Source organism: Photinus pyralis, unplaced genomic scaffold, assembly GCF_008802855.1.
Source record: "Photinus pyralis isolate 1611_PpyrPB1 unplaced genomic scaffold, Ppyr1.3 Ppyr1.4_LG1, whole genome shotgun sequence".
Classification (NCBI taxonomy): domain Eukaryota; kingdom Metazoa; phylum Arthropoda; class Insecta; order Coleoptera; family Lampyridae; genus Photinus; species Photinus pyralis.
The window spans coordinates 18,637,042-18,657,533 of record NW_022170249.1 but is presented as its reverse complement, the minus strand read 5'-3'; the positions used below and the strand labels follow the sequence as shown (position 1 = coordinate 18,657,533).

The window sequence follows — 20,492 nt, the reverse complement described above, 5'->3', positions numbered from 1 at the left end:
TGTAAACGTAAATAATTAGTTCTTAAATTGATCTTGAAGAAATGTCTAAAATATCATGTGATCCATGTAACAGAGACTTCGCATTAATTCTGGCCAATGAAATTACTAGATTACTAACTTGTAAAATTTTTACAGGTCTGCTGCCAGTTTTACAAGTCTGCTGTCAGTTTTACAAGTCAGTAGCGTTTAAACATGACGTTTACCCGTTTGCGTTTTGTCTTGTTAATCAACGTTTACAACTGAGTAACAAATAAATATAATTAATATTGCGAACTAGGGTATCAAATTTCAGTCAGTCAGTAGGGGCGGCAATAGTGGAATAGCCTACTGGCGGCAAATTTGTAAATCTGCCACTGCCGTCATTCTTCGCTAACGCTATGCTTGTTCTTCACCGCAATTATGTCAAACTGACATATAATTGAATTGAAGTATTAAAACCTTAGACCACATAGTACATGGACTGCTTTCAATACAAAATGGGTGGTCACGGATAGAGGGCACTGTAGACGTGGGTATGTGAATCTCAGGGTAAGCTAAAGTCATATGAACACCACTCGGATCGCGTAAGGAGTAACTTTTATGGCAACCGCGTAGTACGGGAAGCTTTAAATACTCTTGATTATTTTCTATACGTCCACAAATAAGAATAAGTTTGATTTTTTGGCATATCTAGGCGATTAATTAATTGACGTTTGTTAATTTATAGGTTGACAGTCTCAAATCGTGTCTAATCGGACAATTTCGGACAGACTCGTTTACCCTGAAACGCACATACCCAGGCAATGTCCTTGACCATATTTTAGTTACAATTGATGTACCATGTACTACATGGTCTAAGATTACAACACAACATAATCTCCTTGTGCTGTCATTGTCCATAAGCATCATGCTGCATCTGGAGGCGCAAACGCGCTATAGGCCCAGAAATATTTTAGCAATATTTAAATATTTTAGGAGGTTCCGGGGAAGGTATGAGCAGAGAAGAACACATAATGAACGTGGCTAATGACATACTCCAAAAAATTCCACCCATATACGAGATATGGCGAGTGCGCAAGCATTTTCAACTCGTTATGACTCCGACGATAATAGTTCTCTTGCAAGAACTCGAGAGATACAACAAATTATTGTCAGTGATGAAGCGTAACTTGCAACAGTTAAAGAAGGCGCTTGTCGGCGAAATTGGTATGGACGCCGTCTTAGATAACGTCGCGATATCTTTATATAACGGACAGTTGCCAGCATCGTGGAGAAAATTGGCACCGGCTACACGTAAAAATTTGGGCGGATGGATGCAACACTTTCAGGCGAGGCATTCGCAATACTCATTTTGGGTAGATAGTTCGTATACTTGCATGTCACAGTAAGGTAACCAATCTCATTTGGACAGGCCGCGCAGGGTGATCCAATGGTGCTATGGTTGTCGGGTTTGCACATTCCTGAAACCTACCTGGCCGCGTTAGTCCAAATAGCGTGTCGTAAGAACAATTGGCCTTTAGACCGATCAACAATATACACCACCGTAACAAGTTATTTAAGTCCCATGGATGTTGAAGAACGTCCCGAAACGGTAAGATCTCCGCCTCACTATTCCCATTAATATTGACTTGCGTGTAGGGCACCTGCTTTATTCACGGGCTATACTTAGAAGGTGCGCGCTGGGATGTAAAGAGGAAATTTCTTCAAAAATCCATACCGAAGATTCTGATCGAGGAACTACCGATTTTAAATGTCATACCGATTGAATCCTATCGGTTAAAATTGCAAAATACATTGCGAACGCCTGTGTATACGACATCCGCTCGACGTAACGCTATGGGCGTCGGGCTTGTTTTCGAGGCAGATTTGGGTACCCCTGAACATATAAGCCATTGGGTGCTACAAGGAGTATGTTTAGTTTTAAATACGGATTAATAATGCTTTAGATTTAGTTTAAATAGAATGTTTATTTTAATACGAAATATTTGGATTGAGTTGTGTATTATAGTATTTGGGATTTCCGAGTTTATTTTCATTTATAGTGGCAGTGATCCCGCTTAAATCTCGCTGCGTAAGTATTTATCGCTACTAATTAAAACGCCGAACTTGTAAATAAACAAGACTTAATATTTGAACAAGTAGATAAGCGTCATACGCTACAGTGTTGCCGGTTCCAGGAATGGTTGTGTCAGGAAATGAGGGACGGTGTTTCTGTCATACCATCATGTATGAAAAACAGAGTGAACGTTTGGTTTGCGTTGGAGTCGTTTCGTATTTGGGATTCGGCGAGCACATAAGTAAAAATCGGGTGGGAGAGAGATACTCTTAGTCAAACTTTCGAAGCGTACCTATGCAGGTCAAGTTTCGATCGCATATTGAATTCTTAGCCGGTCCTTCGACGCAAACCTTTGTAAACGCAGAAATTTATAGTCTTGTAAAACGAAATTCTTTGAGGGGCTTTCAAGGCAAATCATGTGAGTTGTGTTACACGGAGATACAGCAGCCCGCATATAGTATTTTGTACCTATACTGGAATGCACTGATTTACTAACACGGGTATTAGGTAGGTACTTACCTATGTCTAATTTTACAATGAGAAAACTCAGTAATTGATTATTGGATAATGAATGCAGTTTGCTATATGTCTTGCAATTTGCAATGCACTTGTTTATTTCATAATAAATAATACAACTATACGAGCATGTTTATAGTAGGTACCCAAAACGTATCATTGCAATATGACTGTGACTAAGTCTTCTATATCGCCCTCATCATTTGTTCTTCATTTCTTGAAAACTCTAAAAAAGGCAAGAATTACTGTAACAAATCCATGAACACTCTTGGGACTTACCTGTTCTGCAATACAATAAAGCTTATTTGCAATATTCTTTCCTGTCATTTCTACCATGGAAGAAAAGATGCCGTTTTTCTGCTGCAGTAAGGTATAGGGATGATCAAATTCGATCACACAACCCGCGTCCATGACTAAAACTCTGTCCGAATCCATAATGGTGTGCAAACGATGAGCGATTGTGATGACAGTGCAACGAGAGAAATTATTCCTAATAGTTTTCTGAATTAAGGCATCGGTATATGGATCAACATTCGCGGTCGCTTCATCCATGACGAGAATGTTATTGTTGCGAATTATTGCGCGCGCTAAGCAAATGAGCTGTCGTTGTCCAACACTGAAATTGGAACCATTCTCCCATACATTTATATTCAAACCAGCCATCGAATCACTGACGGTTGATTTCAATTCCACCTGGTCTAAAGCGTTCCAGATGACATCATCATTACATTCGTCAAATGGGTCCAAGTTTTTCCTCAGTGTACCATTAAACAACACTGGATCTTGTGGAATGATCGAGATTTTTGTCCGTAAAAGTTTTAAATCTATTTTAGTTGTGTCTACGTCGTCTATTATAATCGATCCTTCGATTTTATAAAGTTGAAACAATGCGGCTACAGTCGAAGTTTTTCCGGCCCCCGTTCGACCGACTATTCCAACCTTTTCCCCAGGCTGAATAGTGAAATTTAAATTTCGCAATATAGGTAAATCTTTAGTGTAATTTAGGCAAACGTGTACAAATTCTATTCTGCCAAACTCCGGCCACAATTTCGGCACAGGTTTAGATTCACGTATCGGCTCTGCTTCCGCATCCTTTAACTCCAAAATTCGTTCCACCGATATCATGTTGTTTTCTAATTCGCTCCACTGTCGCATTCCATATTGTAAAGAGCCCATTAGTCCCAAGTATTGGGTTAAAACTAAACCGATGTCTCCGCCGTAATAGCCTAAAAAGTGAAAACTAAGATGCAAGTTTATTAATACTCTTCTACCTTTTGGAATAACTACTAAGCTGACAATGATTCCAGATACAAATAAATTGCATATCATTTCCAACCAACAACCAAAAGCTTTACTAGCTGATATAAATAGATACCACGCAGAACTGTGCTTGTCTTGTAGCGAATCGTATTCCTGTATTAAAAGGTTTTGTGCCGAATACGCTCTGATCGTTGATAGTCCGTAAAGTGACGCAGTTACATGGGTGAGAATCGGGCTTCGATCTGAGAAAAGTCATAATTGAAATTCACGATTTGTTTGTTCATTCAATTGATTCGGACTACAACTTACTTATTCCTTCTATCCGCTTCACGCTTCGGCTAGTTCTTAAGAATACGATTCTTAAGAAATAAAACAGAATAAATAGACCAAACGAAGGAATTAGGAACCACACATTCACTGTAGACGAGAGCACGACAGCTCCAATTAACATTAGAAGAATCTGAAAGGAAACTGTGCAGATTGCGAACTACTTCATCTAAGTTAATGTGGCTGAGATAATCACCTTCACGACCTTCTTTCAGTATCTGGAGTTACGATAAACTAGATTAAACAAGTGAAAAGTGTAATCGCAAACTATTTACGTAGGCGCGTTTCAATCGCGTATTATTCCTAAAATAACGATTTTCTTTGATTTCTTCGGCATTTCTCCTATATGAACTCCCCGTTTTACCTCCTCCGAGGCCTCTATCTATATACTGTAACGAAGCACCCGCTTTTCGCCGCAAAGTTGATACCCGGAATTGTGACCACACCGTATATTTGTGAAATCGTCCAGCTTTGCTGAACACCCGGTATCAAGAAGCGTTGTGAGCTTGGCGCTTCGTTACCATTGAGGAGTTCCTGAATTTACTTATTTCCTCGAGGAGTGAGTTGTCCGTGTTTACATTTTGTGTAATTGTTTCTCCTTTCTCGTTCTTGAGAGACTTCTGGACTCATTTCGGTTCTTCAGTTTATACAGACTGTTTAGATATTTTTAATGGATCGGATTCTTTGCATTTTTGCCAATATAGGTAATAATAATTTATTGCCATCATAATTTGTACAAGAAAATAATGAACATCGGCATTCGGCATGGTCAATACATAAAAGAGAAACATTAGGTAACTATTTGTAGTAGTCAAGTTAGTTTATAGCTTTTATGCATGAATGGTACGGCCCTTTTTTATATTGCGCCGTTCTGTGTAAAGGAATTCTCAAATCATCACAATTACGTGTCATCATCAATTGTATTTAGATAAGCTTTAAGTTTTTAATATCGAATCCTTGGCTCTTTAAAATATTTCATTTTCCTTTAGATTCTTTAAATGTTTCATAATCTTTAGATTTTAAAAATTGATCAGTTTTCCATTGGTCTTTCAAATTCTTGGGGTTCTTCCAACTTTGTTGGTTTCTTGGAGTTTTCCCTATTTTTCAGATTCTACGGAATATTTGAATTCTTTGTTTCGAAATCTTCTGATTTTTTAAATCTTTCCTAAACTCTGATTCAGATCGTTAACCTTGTCCAAATCCAGCAAATTGAAACGAAAGTCCGCTTTGCAGTTCGTATGTTATGTATGGGGAATGGGTCAAATTGCATATGTCATAAAAGGACACGAAAGAATTAACCGCGGTATAGTACGTGAAATGTTACCGCAAAAGTTAAAACGCTTCGGATTGTGACCGAACTAGATACCGGTACATGCTAAAACCAGTATAAAGTATCTTTGCGCCGTCTAGGTTACCGTATTAATACGTAAGTGCACATGCTTGGTTTCGGTGCATTATTGAATTAAGGTGTTTGCGCTTAAATAAATTGTTACTACGAAAGCGTTATGGTCCAAGTTGCGTGAAAAATGAATTATAATCAAATTTATGGACCTAATAGCCTTTTGCACAAACAAATTTAAGTGGAGCTTAAAATCCATGGCAGCCATTGTCGCAATAATCGTTGCCATGGATTTTATATAAGTTGCACATAAGCTAAGCTCAGTTTAAATTTGTCGCTGTAAACGATCAAAAGTTGTTTATATAAAAGGCGAACAAAATTATGAACAAAACGGCTACCTGTAAAAAGGTTAAAGACAATTAATTCAAGCTTCTGTTTGCTGTTAAAACCCTAAGTTGCACAACCCATATTTTTATAGTTCCTATAGACCTATAGAGTCAAGAGTAACAGTCGGTTACGTGTGACTTTGCTCACATTACCTTTCGTTGAAGGTGGAAATCTCAGCCATTTTGGAATAAACAAAATGAGACAAAAGCAATTACCTACCTCGGTCATACTGTTTAAAATGTACGGTATGTAATAGTCAATAACAGCGATATCTTTAGAGAACCTGTTTAGAATTCTTCCTATTGGATTGGAATCATAAAAACTCATAGCAGCCTGTGAGACTCTTTGAAAGACTTCATTATGTATAGATACGGAGGCACGCATGGTGTACATAAAAAATAGGAGATTGTGACCGATGGCAAATAGTATTGTCCCTCCTGTTAATCCACCATACACATAAATAATGATGTTTTCATTTACAGTGTCGTTCGTTTCGATCGCCTTTTGCTCTAGATTAACCCTGAAAGCATTTGTAAACGCATATTTGGTCTTGACGCTGTACTTACCAATATGAAACAAAGTAATCTCCAGCGTTGCAAACTACCTGGTTACCTATAAAAGCGAAGGCGACGAAAAATATTAGAAAGTAATTACCACCAGCTTTGAAATAGCCCTTATATACTGTTGATTTAATATGACCTTCTGTCAAATGTTCATTCTGAATCAATGGAGTGTTGTCATTGTCCTCCAACTGATCGTAGATTTCTGAAGGGTCAGAATTTTGATGAGACACTTGTTCCTGCTCATGGTCATCTTCAGTTGAGTGCTGATCTAAAATTTTGGAGAAGTTTAAACCGCTTCTCTGAAGCTCCTCAAATTTCGCTTCCGCGACTATCCTTCCATCTTCTAATACGATTATATTATCAAACTGGTTCAAAAATTGAAGCTGATGCGTGACCAGTATACACATTTTGTCTTTTAAAAAGTTTTTGATGCAATTTTCGAAAATATGCTTGCCAACCTTCGAGTCAACCGCCGAGAGGGGATCGTCCAAAAGATAAATGTCCGCATCTCTATAAATGCAACGTGCCAGATTAATTCGCGCTTTTTGGCCGCCGCTAAGAGATTTTCCCCTTTCTCCAACAATCGTTCGATCTCCAAATGGTAATAGTGCCAAATCCCGTTCCAAGGCACACACTTTGAGTACCTTCTCATATCTCTCTTCATTATACTCGTGGCAAAATACTATATTTTGTTTCACACTGGCTGAAAACAACCAAGCTTCTTGTGAAGCGTACGAAACGCTTCCTTGTATTCGCAGATCGCCAAACGTCTTACAAAGTTCGCCCAAAATAAGATGCAATAAGCTGCTTTTTCCACTTCCCACTGAACCAATAATTGCATTTAATAAGTTTCCGTGAAGATCGAGGTTAATGTTTGTTAAGGTATTTTCGGAGGAACTAGTCACCCACTTGGCACACACATCTTCCATGTAAATGTTTGGAGCAAAACAGGTCAAAGATAACTGATTTCCCAAAACACGGTCCACCGATTGCTCTTCATAAGTTAAAAATTCGTGCACTCGCGATATCGAGGTGTAAACTTCGGCATAGGAAGCAATACTGAATGAAAATAACATAGTCATAACTGGCCGAATAAAGGAGTAAATCGAGGTAGCAGTGTACGCTATATCAGCAGTCATGGTGGCACCCATCGCAATAAACACCACTAAACTAATAAAAAGGCATGTTCTTGTGATAAACATTTGCAAGGAAAATAAGAACGAATGTATGATGAAATGGGATCGTATAGCCGCAATTTCGTGCCTAAAACAACATCAAAAAGAAGCCAACGGAATTACCATTACCTTCTGGCCAATTCAACCAACTTGGCAAATGGTATCTCCCACGTATACATTTTAATCACTTGAATGCCATTCAAAATTTCATTCATAAGCCGCACCCTTTCATCTGTTCGCCGAGCAGTGCGAAGTCTCACCAGTGACAGTTTTTTACACAAATAAACTACAAACGAAAACTTATGCAGAATATTAATAAAAGATACTTACGTTGAAATGGTATAAAAAGTACTAAAAATGATATCCCAGCAAACGCAGCGATACCTAACGTTCGGTAAAGTAAATAAGTGCCGACAATTGTTTCTAATGGTCCTAAGAAAGCGTAATGGTACAATACGAAAGTTTGATCGAATTTGCTCGTATCGGACGATAGTAAATTGACCACTTGTCCGACTGATGTGTGTGCTAAGGCTGTTACGCTTAATCTCAGCGATTTTCTGTAAATTAAGGAGCAACAAGAAACTCTCAGCTTCATGCAGGTATGCATAATAGCTAGCGTTGCTTGATGCTCCGAAAGAGCGTCCAGAAAAATGATGCCGACAAGTACGCCAGCATAGATGTAAGTTTCTTCCAGCGTCGCATTGGAACGATGCTCATAAAAGGACACCAATTTATCCACGCACATAGGCATGACAACCCTTAAAGAGGATTAATTAAATCAAATGCAGAACAGATGATAGAACATACAGTACAATTACTTCCACTATTAACTTAATAATAGCAATAAAGATTAATTCAAATCCAAACACTTTGAAGAGTGCTACGTGCAAAGCATGCTTGTCGTACTTACGGGAGAGATTTCTCCATATAATTTCCAGTTTGTCGCCTAAAGTCGCAGATTTATGTGCCTTTAGAGGTTCATATATGTCTTCCCGTTGTACACCCCTCTTATAGTTTCGTATGAAAGTCGGAATCATGTACCTGAAACGAAATGAATCACTTCAAAAGAATGATATGTAATATTTCAAATTTTTGGATGTTTGTAAAGATTTTGAAAAAAGTTTGTAGAAACGAATGATTTTCACCCACCATTGCTATCTTTTTCTTTACTAGAAGCATCTATGGTTAAAGTTTCAAGAAAATATCTCCATGAATAATCAAGTTTGGAATTGCGCAGTTTGCGCATGCGTACATCTCTACAAATGACAGAGTTGTCATTACACAACCTGAGCTTGCGCACACCTGGTATTTAGAATATACGCTATGTTTGCCTTTACTAGAAGCATCTTTGTTTAACATTTAAAAGAAATATCACCATAAATAAGAGAGTTAGGATTGAGCAATAATTATACTACCGAATGAAAAAAGAACGAATTAAATATATTGAAGGTTAAGGGCTTGGACGGTGGGACTGAAGGCCGGAGAAAGTGGCCATAATTGTGCCTTCCAACATGAGTTGGAAAATGCACTGAAAGTAATGTAGGGTTTTCGTCACTCGTCGGGCATCTGTCGTAGAAGTCGTAGTACCTCAGGAGTTTCTGCTCACCGGTATCACGAGCTGTACAATTATGGTTGTGCCATCAACATTTTCTACAACCCATGTTCTAACCGTATCGCGTCCCACTGAGCCCAATAAGCTTTTAAAAGTGGACCGTATCGAGATATTGTTAGCAATAATTTAAAATATTTAAAGCTCTCGTACATTGGAACTGGTGCACATGCGTGTAAGAGAGTCAAGATAAGATAGCGAATGTAGCAGTTAGTTGTTGAGAATCAAATGTTATTTTCAGCGCAATTTCCAACGAAGTTGGGTGCGCTATTGCAGCCCCTTTCTCTGTTCGTCCGTCTGTCCGAGGCCTTAACTACTACAGTTTTCAAGATATTTAGTTCGTTCTTTTTGCATTCGGTAGCGTATCGCTCTGGCACCTGAGTCAAGGAAAATCTTGACGATTGAACTGCGCATGCGCAAGCTATACGCAATGTTAACTTTTTTATTTATTAATATATTTGGTTGAAATTCACAGATACTTGTAGTAAAGGCAAATATATCGCATATAGTAAAAATCAGATGTGCGCATGCGCAAACTGCGCAATGCCAACTTTCTTATTTATCTATATTTCTTTGAAATTTTAACCAAAGATGCTTACAGTAAAAACAAACGTATTGCATATTGTAAATATCAGATTAATAAGCACATGCGCAGGACGCGCAATATCAACTGCGCAGTAAGTGTCAACTTCCTTATTTATGAAGATATTTCTTTAAAATTTTAACCATATATGCCTCTAGTAGTGAAAAATATAGCGCACATAGGTATGGCCTTTAGGGAAGTATTATGCGCTGAAGTTACTCGCCTTAGGGCTAAAAATTTTTTACTTGTTCTGCGTTAGAGTGATTTTTATGAAAGCGAAAATCGCTAGTGCCACGTTTACATGAGAAGTGGGCCAAATAGCTGGACTCTAGCAACCGGACGTGACTGGGTTGACCAGTCTAGTAAATTAACGTTTACACGAAGCCAATCCATTGGCACCAGTCAGAAAGTCCATTCCGTCCGAAAGCATTTAATAAGCATAACACCGGTCAACAAAAAAATAAATTTTCTTTGCGCATGGGATGTACATAATATATTTTGCCTATAACAAGCAAAAATAAATAATAATAAAGTTCGATTGGACATTAAAAATATTTACTTTCACATACGTTGTAGCGATTTGATTGAAAGCTGTCAGGGAAATCAGCAGGAATCTTTGTTTTCCCTCAAATAAAAAGAAATATGGAGTGTGATATTTTCCCGCGGTTACTTAGCAAAGAGGAAAAAATCCTGGAACAGTCTTAAGGTAATAGTCCCATGGTTTCCCGTTCAGTGTTTCCTGGGAAACCATAGAGCTGAAAATTATGACGAGGTGTCAGGATTTGGTTTTGCATCTTCGGGTATAGAATGTCTCTAAAGATGCACAGGTTACATTCTAATTTAGATCAATTTAAGGATAATATGGGAGCTTACTCTGAAGAACAAGGGAAGCACTTTCATCAAGACATATTGGAATTTGGGCACGTTACCAAAGCGAGTAGGTACGCTGGAAGCATAATGGAAGATCATATTTGGCGGGTTGATAAGAAAATCTTCTGTTGAACATGACGGAAACAGCAAAACTGTTCCATTTTTAAACATTTAGACTCTAAGACAAACAAATTATAAATGTAGGGACGTTACCTTTTAATAAATCATTCCTGTGTAAGATTTTATAGGTATTTGTATTTATTTAATTTTTTGCATTTTTTTGACACAAATGCTGTAGACCGGTGATAATGCAGCACATCTAGGTCAATGAAATTATTTCCGCAAATTTAATTGGCCGAAACCGAACACAGGTACACTATGCCGAACCATTGGACTTAATTTTTTATTTATTGGCCGAACCTTACTGAAATGTGGTGGCATTGGTATTATTTTACTCTCGGGTTCAGGGAGTATTAAGAACAAACAAGTTAAAAAAGTATAAATTGTGCAGATAAAGCGCATTTTTTTTTACCGAAATGGCTTTTGTTTTGACATCACCAATGGATATATTTCTTGCAGACACCTCAATCGCCCTTTGTGAGTACCCTCTTCCGACAATCCGTTCTTTAGGTATAAGGGAATATACCCGATCGCGATAAGAGGTCGAGGAGGAGGGCTGTGGTTGGTAGAAATTAATTCTTTTTGTTGAGACCTTTTATTAGAGTACCATGAAGGATAAAACTAGTTCCATTCCCCCCCCCCTCCCCCGCCACCTTTAATATTAGATTACAATGAGAGATAAAATTAATTTTTAACCCTCCTCAAGCCCCGTCGCTCACTGATCTGGAAAAAGAGTCACACGGGAAAGTTATAGTTTGTACAAACCAATTTATTTCGATGAGACCTTTCATTAGAATACCATGAAGGGTAGAACATGTGTTTACCCCCTCCCCCCCCCTTTCCTAAAGTTTAACTTGGCACCACTAAAGGCATGCGTATGCAAAATCTGCGACCAATTGGTTGTCGTATGTAAAAGTTATGCGTTTTATTTTCAAAAACAGCATCTCGGGTAATCATTCGTTGGGGGGGAGCCCCTTTTAGACAGAGAAATTTGATGGCCGTCTGGCACACCTTCAAGGTATAGGCTACCTACTGCAAAAAAAAACCTCTAGGACCATTCCCCTAGAAGTAGTTCGAAACGGCAGAAGTGGGTCCGGACGGACGCACGGACAAAATGCAAACAATAGCACTTTTTTTTTAATTCTTAAAAAAATCTCTAATCGCCGTTTCTCTTTCTCGTGTCGCCATGTCGCTCCGACATACGAGAAGAACCCAAAAATTGAGGACGATTTTGTGGCGGTTTGTTTAGCGAAATCCACCAAAATGCGAATTGCAGGTGAACGGGATGGTCGAAAAACTGGTTTGCTTATGGTGCAGCGTCTAGGTATGCAGGTTCATTGTAAATGTTGGGTCACTTTTGCATTCAAGTTCAGCAAGTTTTGTGTAGTTTTAATAAGTTTTAATTTAGTTGCATTTGCAAGTTTGACTAGGTTTTATGACCATTTCATTTGTTTTAGGATTGACCATTTGGTAATTTCCATTTTAGCTCGTTTAGATCCATTAGCCACTTCAATCCTTTCGAGTATAAATCGGCTTTGAATGTTTCTAAATTTTTCTCCCGTGCAGAATAGAAGTAAAATGCCAAAATCACTAAATTACTCTGCGGTTAACGAAGTTGTATTACATTTTTATCTGTAGTATTGAGAACACAATACTATAACTTACAACTTCAACATTCCAACATCTTCATTATTTTCATGATTCGTTTTTTACTATACTGACGTATCGCCTGAGGATGGGCGAAGCTCGTCCGAAATCGATAGCGACCATTAATAAATTTTAATAAAAATTAGTGTAATACAACTTCGTTAACTATTAGCAACACACTAATTGCAAAAATGGAGCAATTCATCAATAATACTTAGCAGTATTCATCTCGAAATACAACTTTGTTCTCCAATCCAGATAGCGTAGGCGGTACAAATTTTTTCGCTGCATTTTGTGACAAAAGCATGAAACTCGGTACAGGTGTTCATTAGGTCCAAATAAAACTTTTGACCCGCAGCACCCACCGAAATTTTCGTGTGGGTTCAAAATTTGAACACTTTTGTTCAAAAGGGTGTTCAAGGTTTTAAACCTGTAAAAATTGACGAATTTCGGCATTCTAGGGGTCGTTTTTGAATGATTTAGGTTCGCTGGTGCCAATGGCGGCATTAAAAAAGTTGCATATCTGACCCTTAGGCCCCAAATTTGGATTATTTTCAAAATAATGGTTAAATTTGTATTTGATAGTTTTAACCATGCGTGATGTTTCGGATGTCGATTCCAGCTAATTTGGACGTGCACTACACACTAGAAATGTTATATTGAAGTTAAAATAGTTTCTGGTGTGTAAATAGGCCGTTAATCGTTCAATAATTTGTTGAAAATTTGGAAATTCCATACTTGAAGGATTTTGCCGTTCTGGTGTCGTTTCCATATAATTTGTGGTTGCTGATGCTGATTTTGTATTCAGAAAACAGATGCGACTCATAGTTAGGCCCTTTTCAAACTATTTACCTATTAAGAGGGAATGTTCGGCGCAGTCATACCCTTTTTGCCCCGGATTGCAACAACTATTGAATGACAAAGAGAGACGAAAGAGACGGGCATTTCATTAAGATTCGGAAGTGCGGTAGCTAATAGCTGAATACATTCTAATGTCAATTCAAATATACAGCCAATAAACTGTGTATTTATCCGGAATACGCGGATAACTTTTGTTTACACATAAGATTAGATATACTTCCTGTGAAGCAGGGCGTGCTCAACTGGTCTATTTACAGCAAAGTCAATAAATTCGTACTATCAAAAATGTGCTACTGCCAGTGACGAGGAAATGAAAATGATGATAAAACTACTCTTATCAGAAAGTCCAAGGCAAATCGTCGATAACTGATGAGATTGTCCCGAAATAAAATAACTTTACCCGGGCAATGCATTGAATTACACCCAACCGGTTTTTCGAATCCAAAGATAACTCAAATTTACCTACAGACATTATTTGGCTATTACCGTACATTTAAAATGTGCTCAAGATTTTATAGGTAGGTATGTCCAAATTTTCTACTTATATACACACTGAACAATACAAAAGTAATTTGCCGACAACAAAGTCTAAAAATGAGGTAAGTAGTTTTAGAACTTGTGTAATTTTAGAATAACCACAGAAAAACCATAACGGTTTAGGTAAAAAGCCGAGTATTGCTTATACAGTTAAATTATTTTTGGGCCTTTGAGACTATTAGTCAAGAAACTAGGGTTGCCAAGCGTCCTCCTCCCGGGAGGACAGTCCTGTTTAGGTTTCGTTTACGTAGATACGTATACGAATTAAAATGTTAGTAAAACAATTAAAAATCCTTCCATTCTTTCTCTTTACTGCACAATCTGACACTAGACACAAGGACAACCACCCAACTGATGAAGTGTAGTTTCTGCGGAAATGCGAAAATAGAAAAGTCGACACTTTGCTAAAATGCTGCTGACCGGTATCACTACGTCAAACAACACGCCACATACTAAGAGTGTTAATGTCCATGACCTAAGATCAAAAAGACAACAAAGGCGCTATAATGAAAAATATTAAAAGCCAGTCAACAAAAGCAGTAATGAAACCTCATTGGTATTTGCTAGAAAGGTCCCGATAGATACATCTTTTGATAATAAAAGGGACAGAATCATCCGGTATGAATGCAAGATAAAAAAGATTTAAAAAAGGAAAAACTACATAGGAGCATAATCCAAACAAACAAACAAGTCACGTAGGTACTGAAGAAATGCTTCGACGGTACCGCTATACAGTTGAACGGTGACAAAAGAGGAGGGATAGTGGGTATGAGCGAAGCCACCGTAACCTGTGGGTTCGGTATGATGATCCCACACTACCACTCAAGCGTCCTCTCTATAAACACAAAATTATTGTTATTATGAGGATAATTTTTGTTGTTAAATACCAATAATTTGACTATACTGATGTATTTGTTAAAGGCCATTGCACTAATCAAAAACGGAATTCATGGGCGTTACATCCGTAATCATAATGTTCTGGGATACGTTATCCCACCCTAGATGAAGGGAATTCGGGGAGGTCCGCTAGCTTTACACCTTGAAATCGCATGTTATAGTCCTTTGATGAGTCCAAAATCAACTAGAATTGTTTAGGGAAAATGAAATAAAAAATGTTTACACTTCGACTCCCCCCTCCCCAAGTCAACCCAGGCGCCCAATTAAAATGAAAAAAAACAAAACTATTTTTGTAATTCTGTGAGCAAGAGCCACTATAGTATAAATACAAGAAACAGATTAATTAAACAACTCAAGCACCAGAAAAATCAGCAGTACAAAACCAATGTGTAGATAAACTATATAGCGAGTGTTAATTACTTACAGAAAAAATAATGCTGATATAGGATTGGCACCCTCTCTTGGATTTTTCTTCTTAACATTTTCATCGTTGGTTTCCATCGCTGCTTACACTCTGTACGTAGGTATTACATTCGCATAATTATAGTGTGAGAAATTTTATTTTAGATTGATTAGCGAAGTGCGACCACGTTTTTAAGTAAATCTTCCTGCACGTTTACTACTTACGTGTTTTTTTATTGATAAAAACTGTTATATAAATACCTACTTATCTAGGTATCTATGTATATCAAAATCAAATCAAAACAACTTAAAAAGGTGGGTGATTGAGAATATGAATTTTAAAAAGGTGCTGCTGATAAGGTGAATCTAAAGATATACAGAAGAGCGAAGATACAAATGGCTAAAAATATAAGACCATTTTTAAGGTGGACCAGGACCAGAGATGAAATTGGGAATTTAGGGCCCTGACGCGGTACAGAATGTGTGAAAAGTTCCTTTAAATAAGGATGGAGTTTCGCGAATCTCGGAATAGGAAAGAAGGTTGATTTTCAATCCACCGGTGCATATAGCGGCGCAACTCGCCACTGGACACTCACCAATGACTGCGGATAACTCGCCCCTGTGACAACATGTCAAAGAATTTTGTTCAGTTTATTAGATAATTATGCTATCTTCAGTAATTAAAAAAAGGGCCCTCTACCTATCTAACCTATCTACCTATCTTCGACCTCAACTTAAGGGAGAGTCGGTCATGTATTTTTTTCTGAATTTAATGTTTAATATACATAGTTACTGCAAACGAAAAAAAAATAAGATAGTTTTATTGAGAGGAACTATTCGTGCCGTATTGTCGTTCATAATATTTCGCTAAACCTGGAAATACATGCATTAGGTCTAGCATTAGGTACTTATGGGTTGACCAATAACATGTAAGGATAATTACGAAATCATCGGTAACACACTAAACACAAAAAATCATTCGTTGATGAGTTGTCGCAGTAGTGATTTATCACGATGACGTGTCGTCTTTTGGCGAGTTGCCGTAGTGGCGGCTGGCGAGTTGTCACAATGGCGAGTTGCAGCGTCACGCAGGTAATCCTGGTGGACGGTCTAGTCCACTCAAAATATTGGTCAGCCTCTCTCTGGGCCTACCACGCCAAAAACAAACTATTGGCCTATACTTTCTCGCTTTAGTAGAGGTGGATCGGAGTGAATATTCGGGGTATGCACGTCATAATCTATAGGGAATTAATCAAATGATCTCAAACATATTACAAAGAGGTCAGTGTAATATATAGGTCTGCTATGTCAATATTTGAATTTATAGTATTTTACATTATTAGCCAGGTAAGTGAGTTTTTACTGGCGATAGGAGAAGTTGACTGGCGAGCCGTCAGGCGAGCCTGTCATCTCCTAGAGCCAGTAAGAACTATTACCTGGCGTATAATGTACAATATTTTATTTGTTACTCATTTGTAAACGTAAATAATTAGTTCTTAAATTGATCTTGAAGAAATGTCTAAAATATCATGTGATCCATGTAACAGAGACTTCGCATTAATTCTGGCCAATGAAATTACTAGATTACTAACTTGTAAAATTTTTACAGATCTGCTGTCAGTTTTACAAGTCTGCTGTCAGTTTTACAAGTCAGTAGCGTTTAAATATGACGTTTATCCGTTTGCGTTTTGTCTTGTTAATCAACGTTTACAACTGAGTAACAAATAAAAATATTTTTTAGTAAAAAAGGGGATCAGCACGTAGTCGGAGAAAATATCAGACTTCTGCAGAAACAACGAAGCTAATATATATAATCAAATGTTAAATCGACGAAAATAACAAAATTTACCTTTGACCTTCGGGTCGCAACTTTTTGAGCTCAGAAAGGTGCGTTCTACAAATCTGTAACAGATAATAACACCATAAACAAATAAAAGGGTTTGTGAATCGCTATGTACATAATATTGCGAAATAGCATTGTCTAACGTCTGACACGAAAGCTAATCATATACTAAAACTGTAGTTAATACTCAAAAAGGATCAATAATTCGAATGACTTGACTCTAGCAAAAGCAAAATTTTGATCGACTACGACTGTCCTTGCACATACACTCCGGGTATAACAGCATAAAAGTGGATTTAAATTCAAGAAAAATACTTTACGATGCACAAATAAGTAAATTTCTATTGAATAGCAATGTAATCTAATGAATTCTAAACATAAACAAAATAATATGAGCCGAGTCTTCGGAGCTTTGAATATTTCATAATCATAGCTTCGGAGTAAATAAACAACGTAGCTAAGAATCATAGATATCGACTTCGGACAAAGCTGTGGCAACTTCAAAAACTTGTTTTTGTTTACAAAGCAACGGTACTAATCTCGGTATAACACACCTAATAGCCCAGGCACTTTAGGTTAAAAAATGGACAAAATTAGTAACTAGCTGATTTTTGGTGAGTTGTTAGTGTGTGATAAGGTAAGTATTTTCTGAAAGTTCCCCTCACTTCCTCCGCTTGCTTCGCCCGGTAGAGCGATAAAAAGAACTTAAGTGACGCGAATACAATAATATCGCTGTTGGGCTCATCCTCAGGCACAGTTTTGGTGGTTGTGGACTTAAATTGTTCAGAATAGTAGTGGTTATGCTAAAGAATAACCACTACAAGAATTCATGGCATTTTAAACTGTTTTCTTTAAAATGTTTGGTAATTTTTGTGACGTTATAATGAAACATAAAAAAATTGCAGTGCCTAGCACAGATACCACCCGCACACCAGCGTATGCGCAATTCTACCCATTTATGTCTAGGAATTACCAAATTTGAGTCCAATCGGTTCAGCCGTTTAGCCGGAAATGAGAGTACCTACAGGCGGACCGACAGAGCGACATCATTGAGATTTTGTTTGATTCCTGGATCCTGGGTACTTCAAAACGTGTATTTCCGTCAAAGAAGTGGGGGGTCATTTTTGACCCCACTGAAATACCTCCCTTACTAACGTGCGGGTGGTAAAGTTGAGGTAAACCACTGAACACCGCTTCGTAAACGGCACATTAATAATCATAGGCAAGGAGACACGAGTAGACCCTTATCAGCTTTTTATGAGAATCACTTGCATGTCGAAATGTACAGAGGGCCACAAGGAATATCTCGTATGAGCTCGATTCTAAGCCGCACCATCGTTGTATGATGGGTGTTACATGAGGAAAACAACAAAGTCAATGTTAGAGGAAACTATAAAGAAGTATGCTGCATACACTGATAGTCCACCGACCTACAAAGTGCAATACGTTGTCGACGTAGGATTCCTTCTCAGGAAAGGAGTTTGGCCGCGACCTAGCTAACCGGGATATTTGCCATTCGTATGTCCAATACGCACTGACACAATATGGTCAGTCCGCAGTGGTAGTATTTGACGGGTATGACTCATCAACGAGCACGAACGCCTGTGAAGAAAGCAGGACATCTTACTGTGGGGACTTGCAGGTAAAGCATGACGCCGACACCTTGATTGTGACGGTCGTTATCGAGGCCAAGTTGCAGTAGTGGCGATGGATGCGGATTTATTCGCGCTTATGATCATTTAAGCGGAGTGTTCTTCGAAAATATTTTTCGTTAAACCAACTACTAAAAAAATAAAGGTTTTTACCATACAAGACGTTAAAAAAAATTGGCCGCATAAATGAGACTTTGCTCTTTTTACATGCGACGCGACGCCGGGATTCGACAAGACCTCGTCTTGATTGGGAAAAGGAAAGAAAACAGTTTGGAAATTGTTGAACGAATCTGCAGAAAAACCAGTTTCGATATACACTGTCGCTCACCAGAAAGTTTCATTAGAATTCGACTTGGCCATTCGTCCTCCAACCAACGGCTGATACGGCATTTCTCCATTCTCACCGCGTGTATCTTCAGGTACAATATTGGTTTGGAAACCCCTAACACGTACAGAATGGGGATTCCGGATATCTCACGAGCAAGTCGCCCCGGCACCAAGCCCCTGACGAGCTTTTTCATTTAAATAAACATATGATTGTAAAGGCCAGTGTGATAAACTTTGTGACTACGCCTGAGCTTGTCCTTCCAAGTTTACCCGCTGTATTGGACATTGCGCCAATGCATCGATCGCATCCTCTGCAGGATGAGAAGGATGTTAAAGATGCGAATTTGTAACAAAGTTCTTCATTTTAGGCGCTCTGAAAGCGCTTTAATTATTTATTGAATTTGTGGTTAAAAAATTGCTAAAATTTACATAAAATTCCAAATAAAACACCTCAAAATGTTATGGATTATTGCAGTGGTTATTATTTAGCACAACCACTGTTATTTTGAACAATTTAAGACCACAACCACCAAAATCGGTGCCATAGATGGAGCACAATAGCGATTTCATTACTTTCCGGTCACAGGCTCTTTCTATCGCTGTACCGGGTGAAGCAAATGTAGGAAGTAAGGGGAACTTTCAGAAAATACTTACCTTATCAACACTAACACCCCACCAAAAATCAGCTAGTTACTAATTTTGTCTAATTTAGGGCATTTTTTTTGTCTAAAGTGCCTGGGCTATAATGCAAACGATATATTGCAATCAAACTAACAGAAATGAATATCGTAGTAACAAAAGGGATGGTCAACAACATTGGTTGTCGGACGGTATATTCTTCGTAGCGATGCAAGTAGCGTAAGTCAAATCGAGTATATCGCAATTTACATGATCGATGACAAAAATGTCATAATATACCTGCGGTTACAGAAATCTTGAAATCTGCAGGTATAAACTTCGATTGGGTCCCCAGGTTAAAGTAATGTGATAAAATTCACTTAGATCTGCCGGTAATGTAGAAATTCGTCTATAGCGTCGGTTCTTGCCTTGCTGAAAATGGCAGTGAAATGTGTGTGAAAGCACAATCAGGTAGGTAATAATAACGAAAAGCGCAAGCCAGAAGAAAGAGGTAAGAAGCCGAAAACGGCCTTAAAATTTGTTTAATAGATCCACAAATGCGTCAGCGAAGCATCAAAGCAAAATGACAAGAGAAACACTTCACTAAATTGAATACAGCATCAATAAAAACCACAAAAAAATTTGACATTTGTCGAGTAACTACGATGATCGAATGTCGTCTTTTGTATACAAAGGAGCGCGCTTGTGCCGAAAGAAATTAAAAAGAGAGAAACCTCTGCACGACCTCCTACGTAGAAACTGATAACTATAGCAATAAAAAATCTATAACAAGGAAAACAAAGAACCAAGATAATGAGAAATCTACTACAGAAGTAATTTACATATAAACTAGTGGATTACAAAGTAAACATCTAGATGGCGTGTGACCTAGATTAGTAAAGTAACGCGAATAGCAGCCATTTT

General features: G+C 38.0%; 2 protein-coding genes across 2 annotated transcripts in view; one reads left to right on the top strand and one right to left on the bottom strand.

The window, feature by feature from the left end:
• Window positions 1-2,001, top strand: part of LOC116175747 (dynein heavy chain 10, axonemal) — a 50,125-nt gene extending 48,124 nt beyond the window's left edge. Inside the window, exons 19-21 of the mRNA XM_031494029.1 lie at window positions 955-1,334; window positions 1,391-1,570; window positions 1,618-2,001. Coding sequence (XP_031349889.1) covers window positions 955-1,334; window positions 1,391-1,570; window positions 1,618-1,914 — 857 coding nt within the window. The 3' untranslated portion in view covers window positions 1,915-2,001. The remainder of the gene's footprint in view (window positions 1-954; window positions 1,335-1,390; window positions 1,571-1,617) is intronic.
• Window positions 2,002-2,639: 638 nt separating this feature from the next.
• Window positions 2,640-15,241, bottom strand: LOC116160706 (probable multidrug resistance-associated protein lethal(2)03659). The gene is made up of 10 exons (XM_031473969.1): window positions 15,151-15,241; window positions 8,410-8,643; window positions 7,933-8,360; window positions 7,732-7,888; window positions 6,431-7,690; window positions 6,084-6,384; window positions 4,121-4,271; window positions 3,823-4,053; window positions 2,831-3,777; window positions 2,640-2,777 (listed from the first exon to the last, which is right to left on the bottom strand). The coding sequence occupies exons 1-10, from the start codon at window positions 15,225-15,227 to the stop codon at window positions 2,751-2,753; spliced, it is 3,813 nt and encodes a 1,270-aa protein (XP_031329829.1). The 5' UTR covers window positions 15,228-15,241; the 3' UTR covers window positions 2,640-2,750.
• Window positions 15,242-20,492: the final 5,251 nt, after the last annotated feature.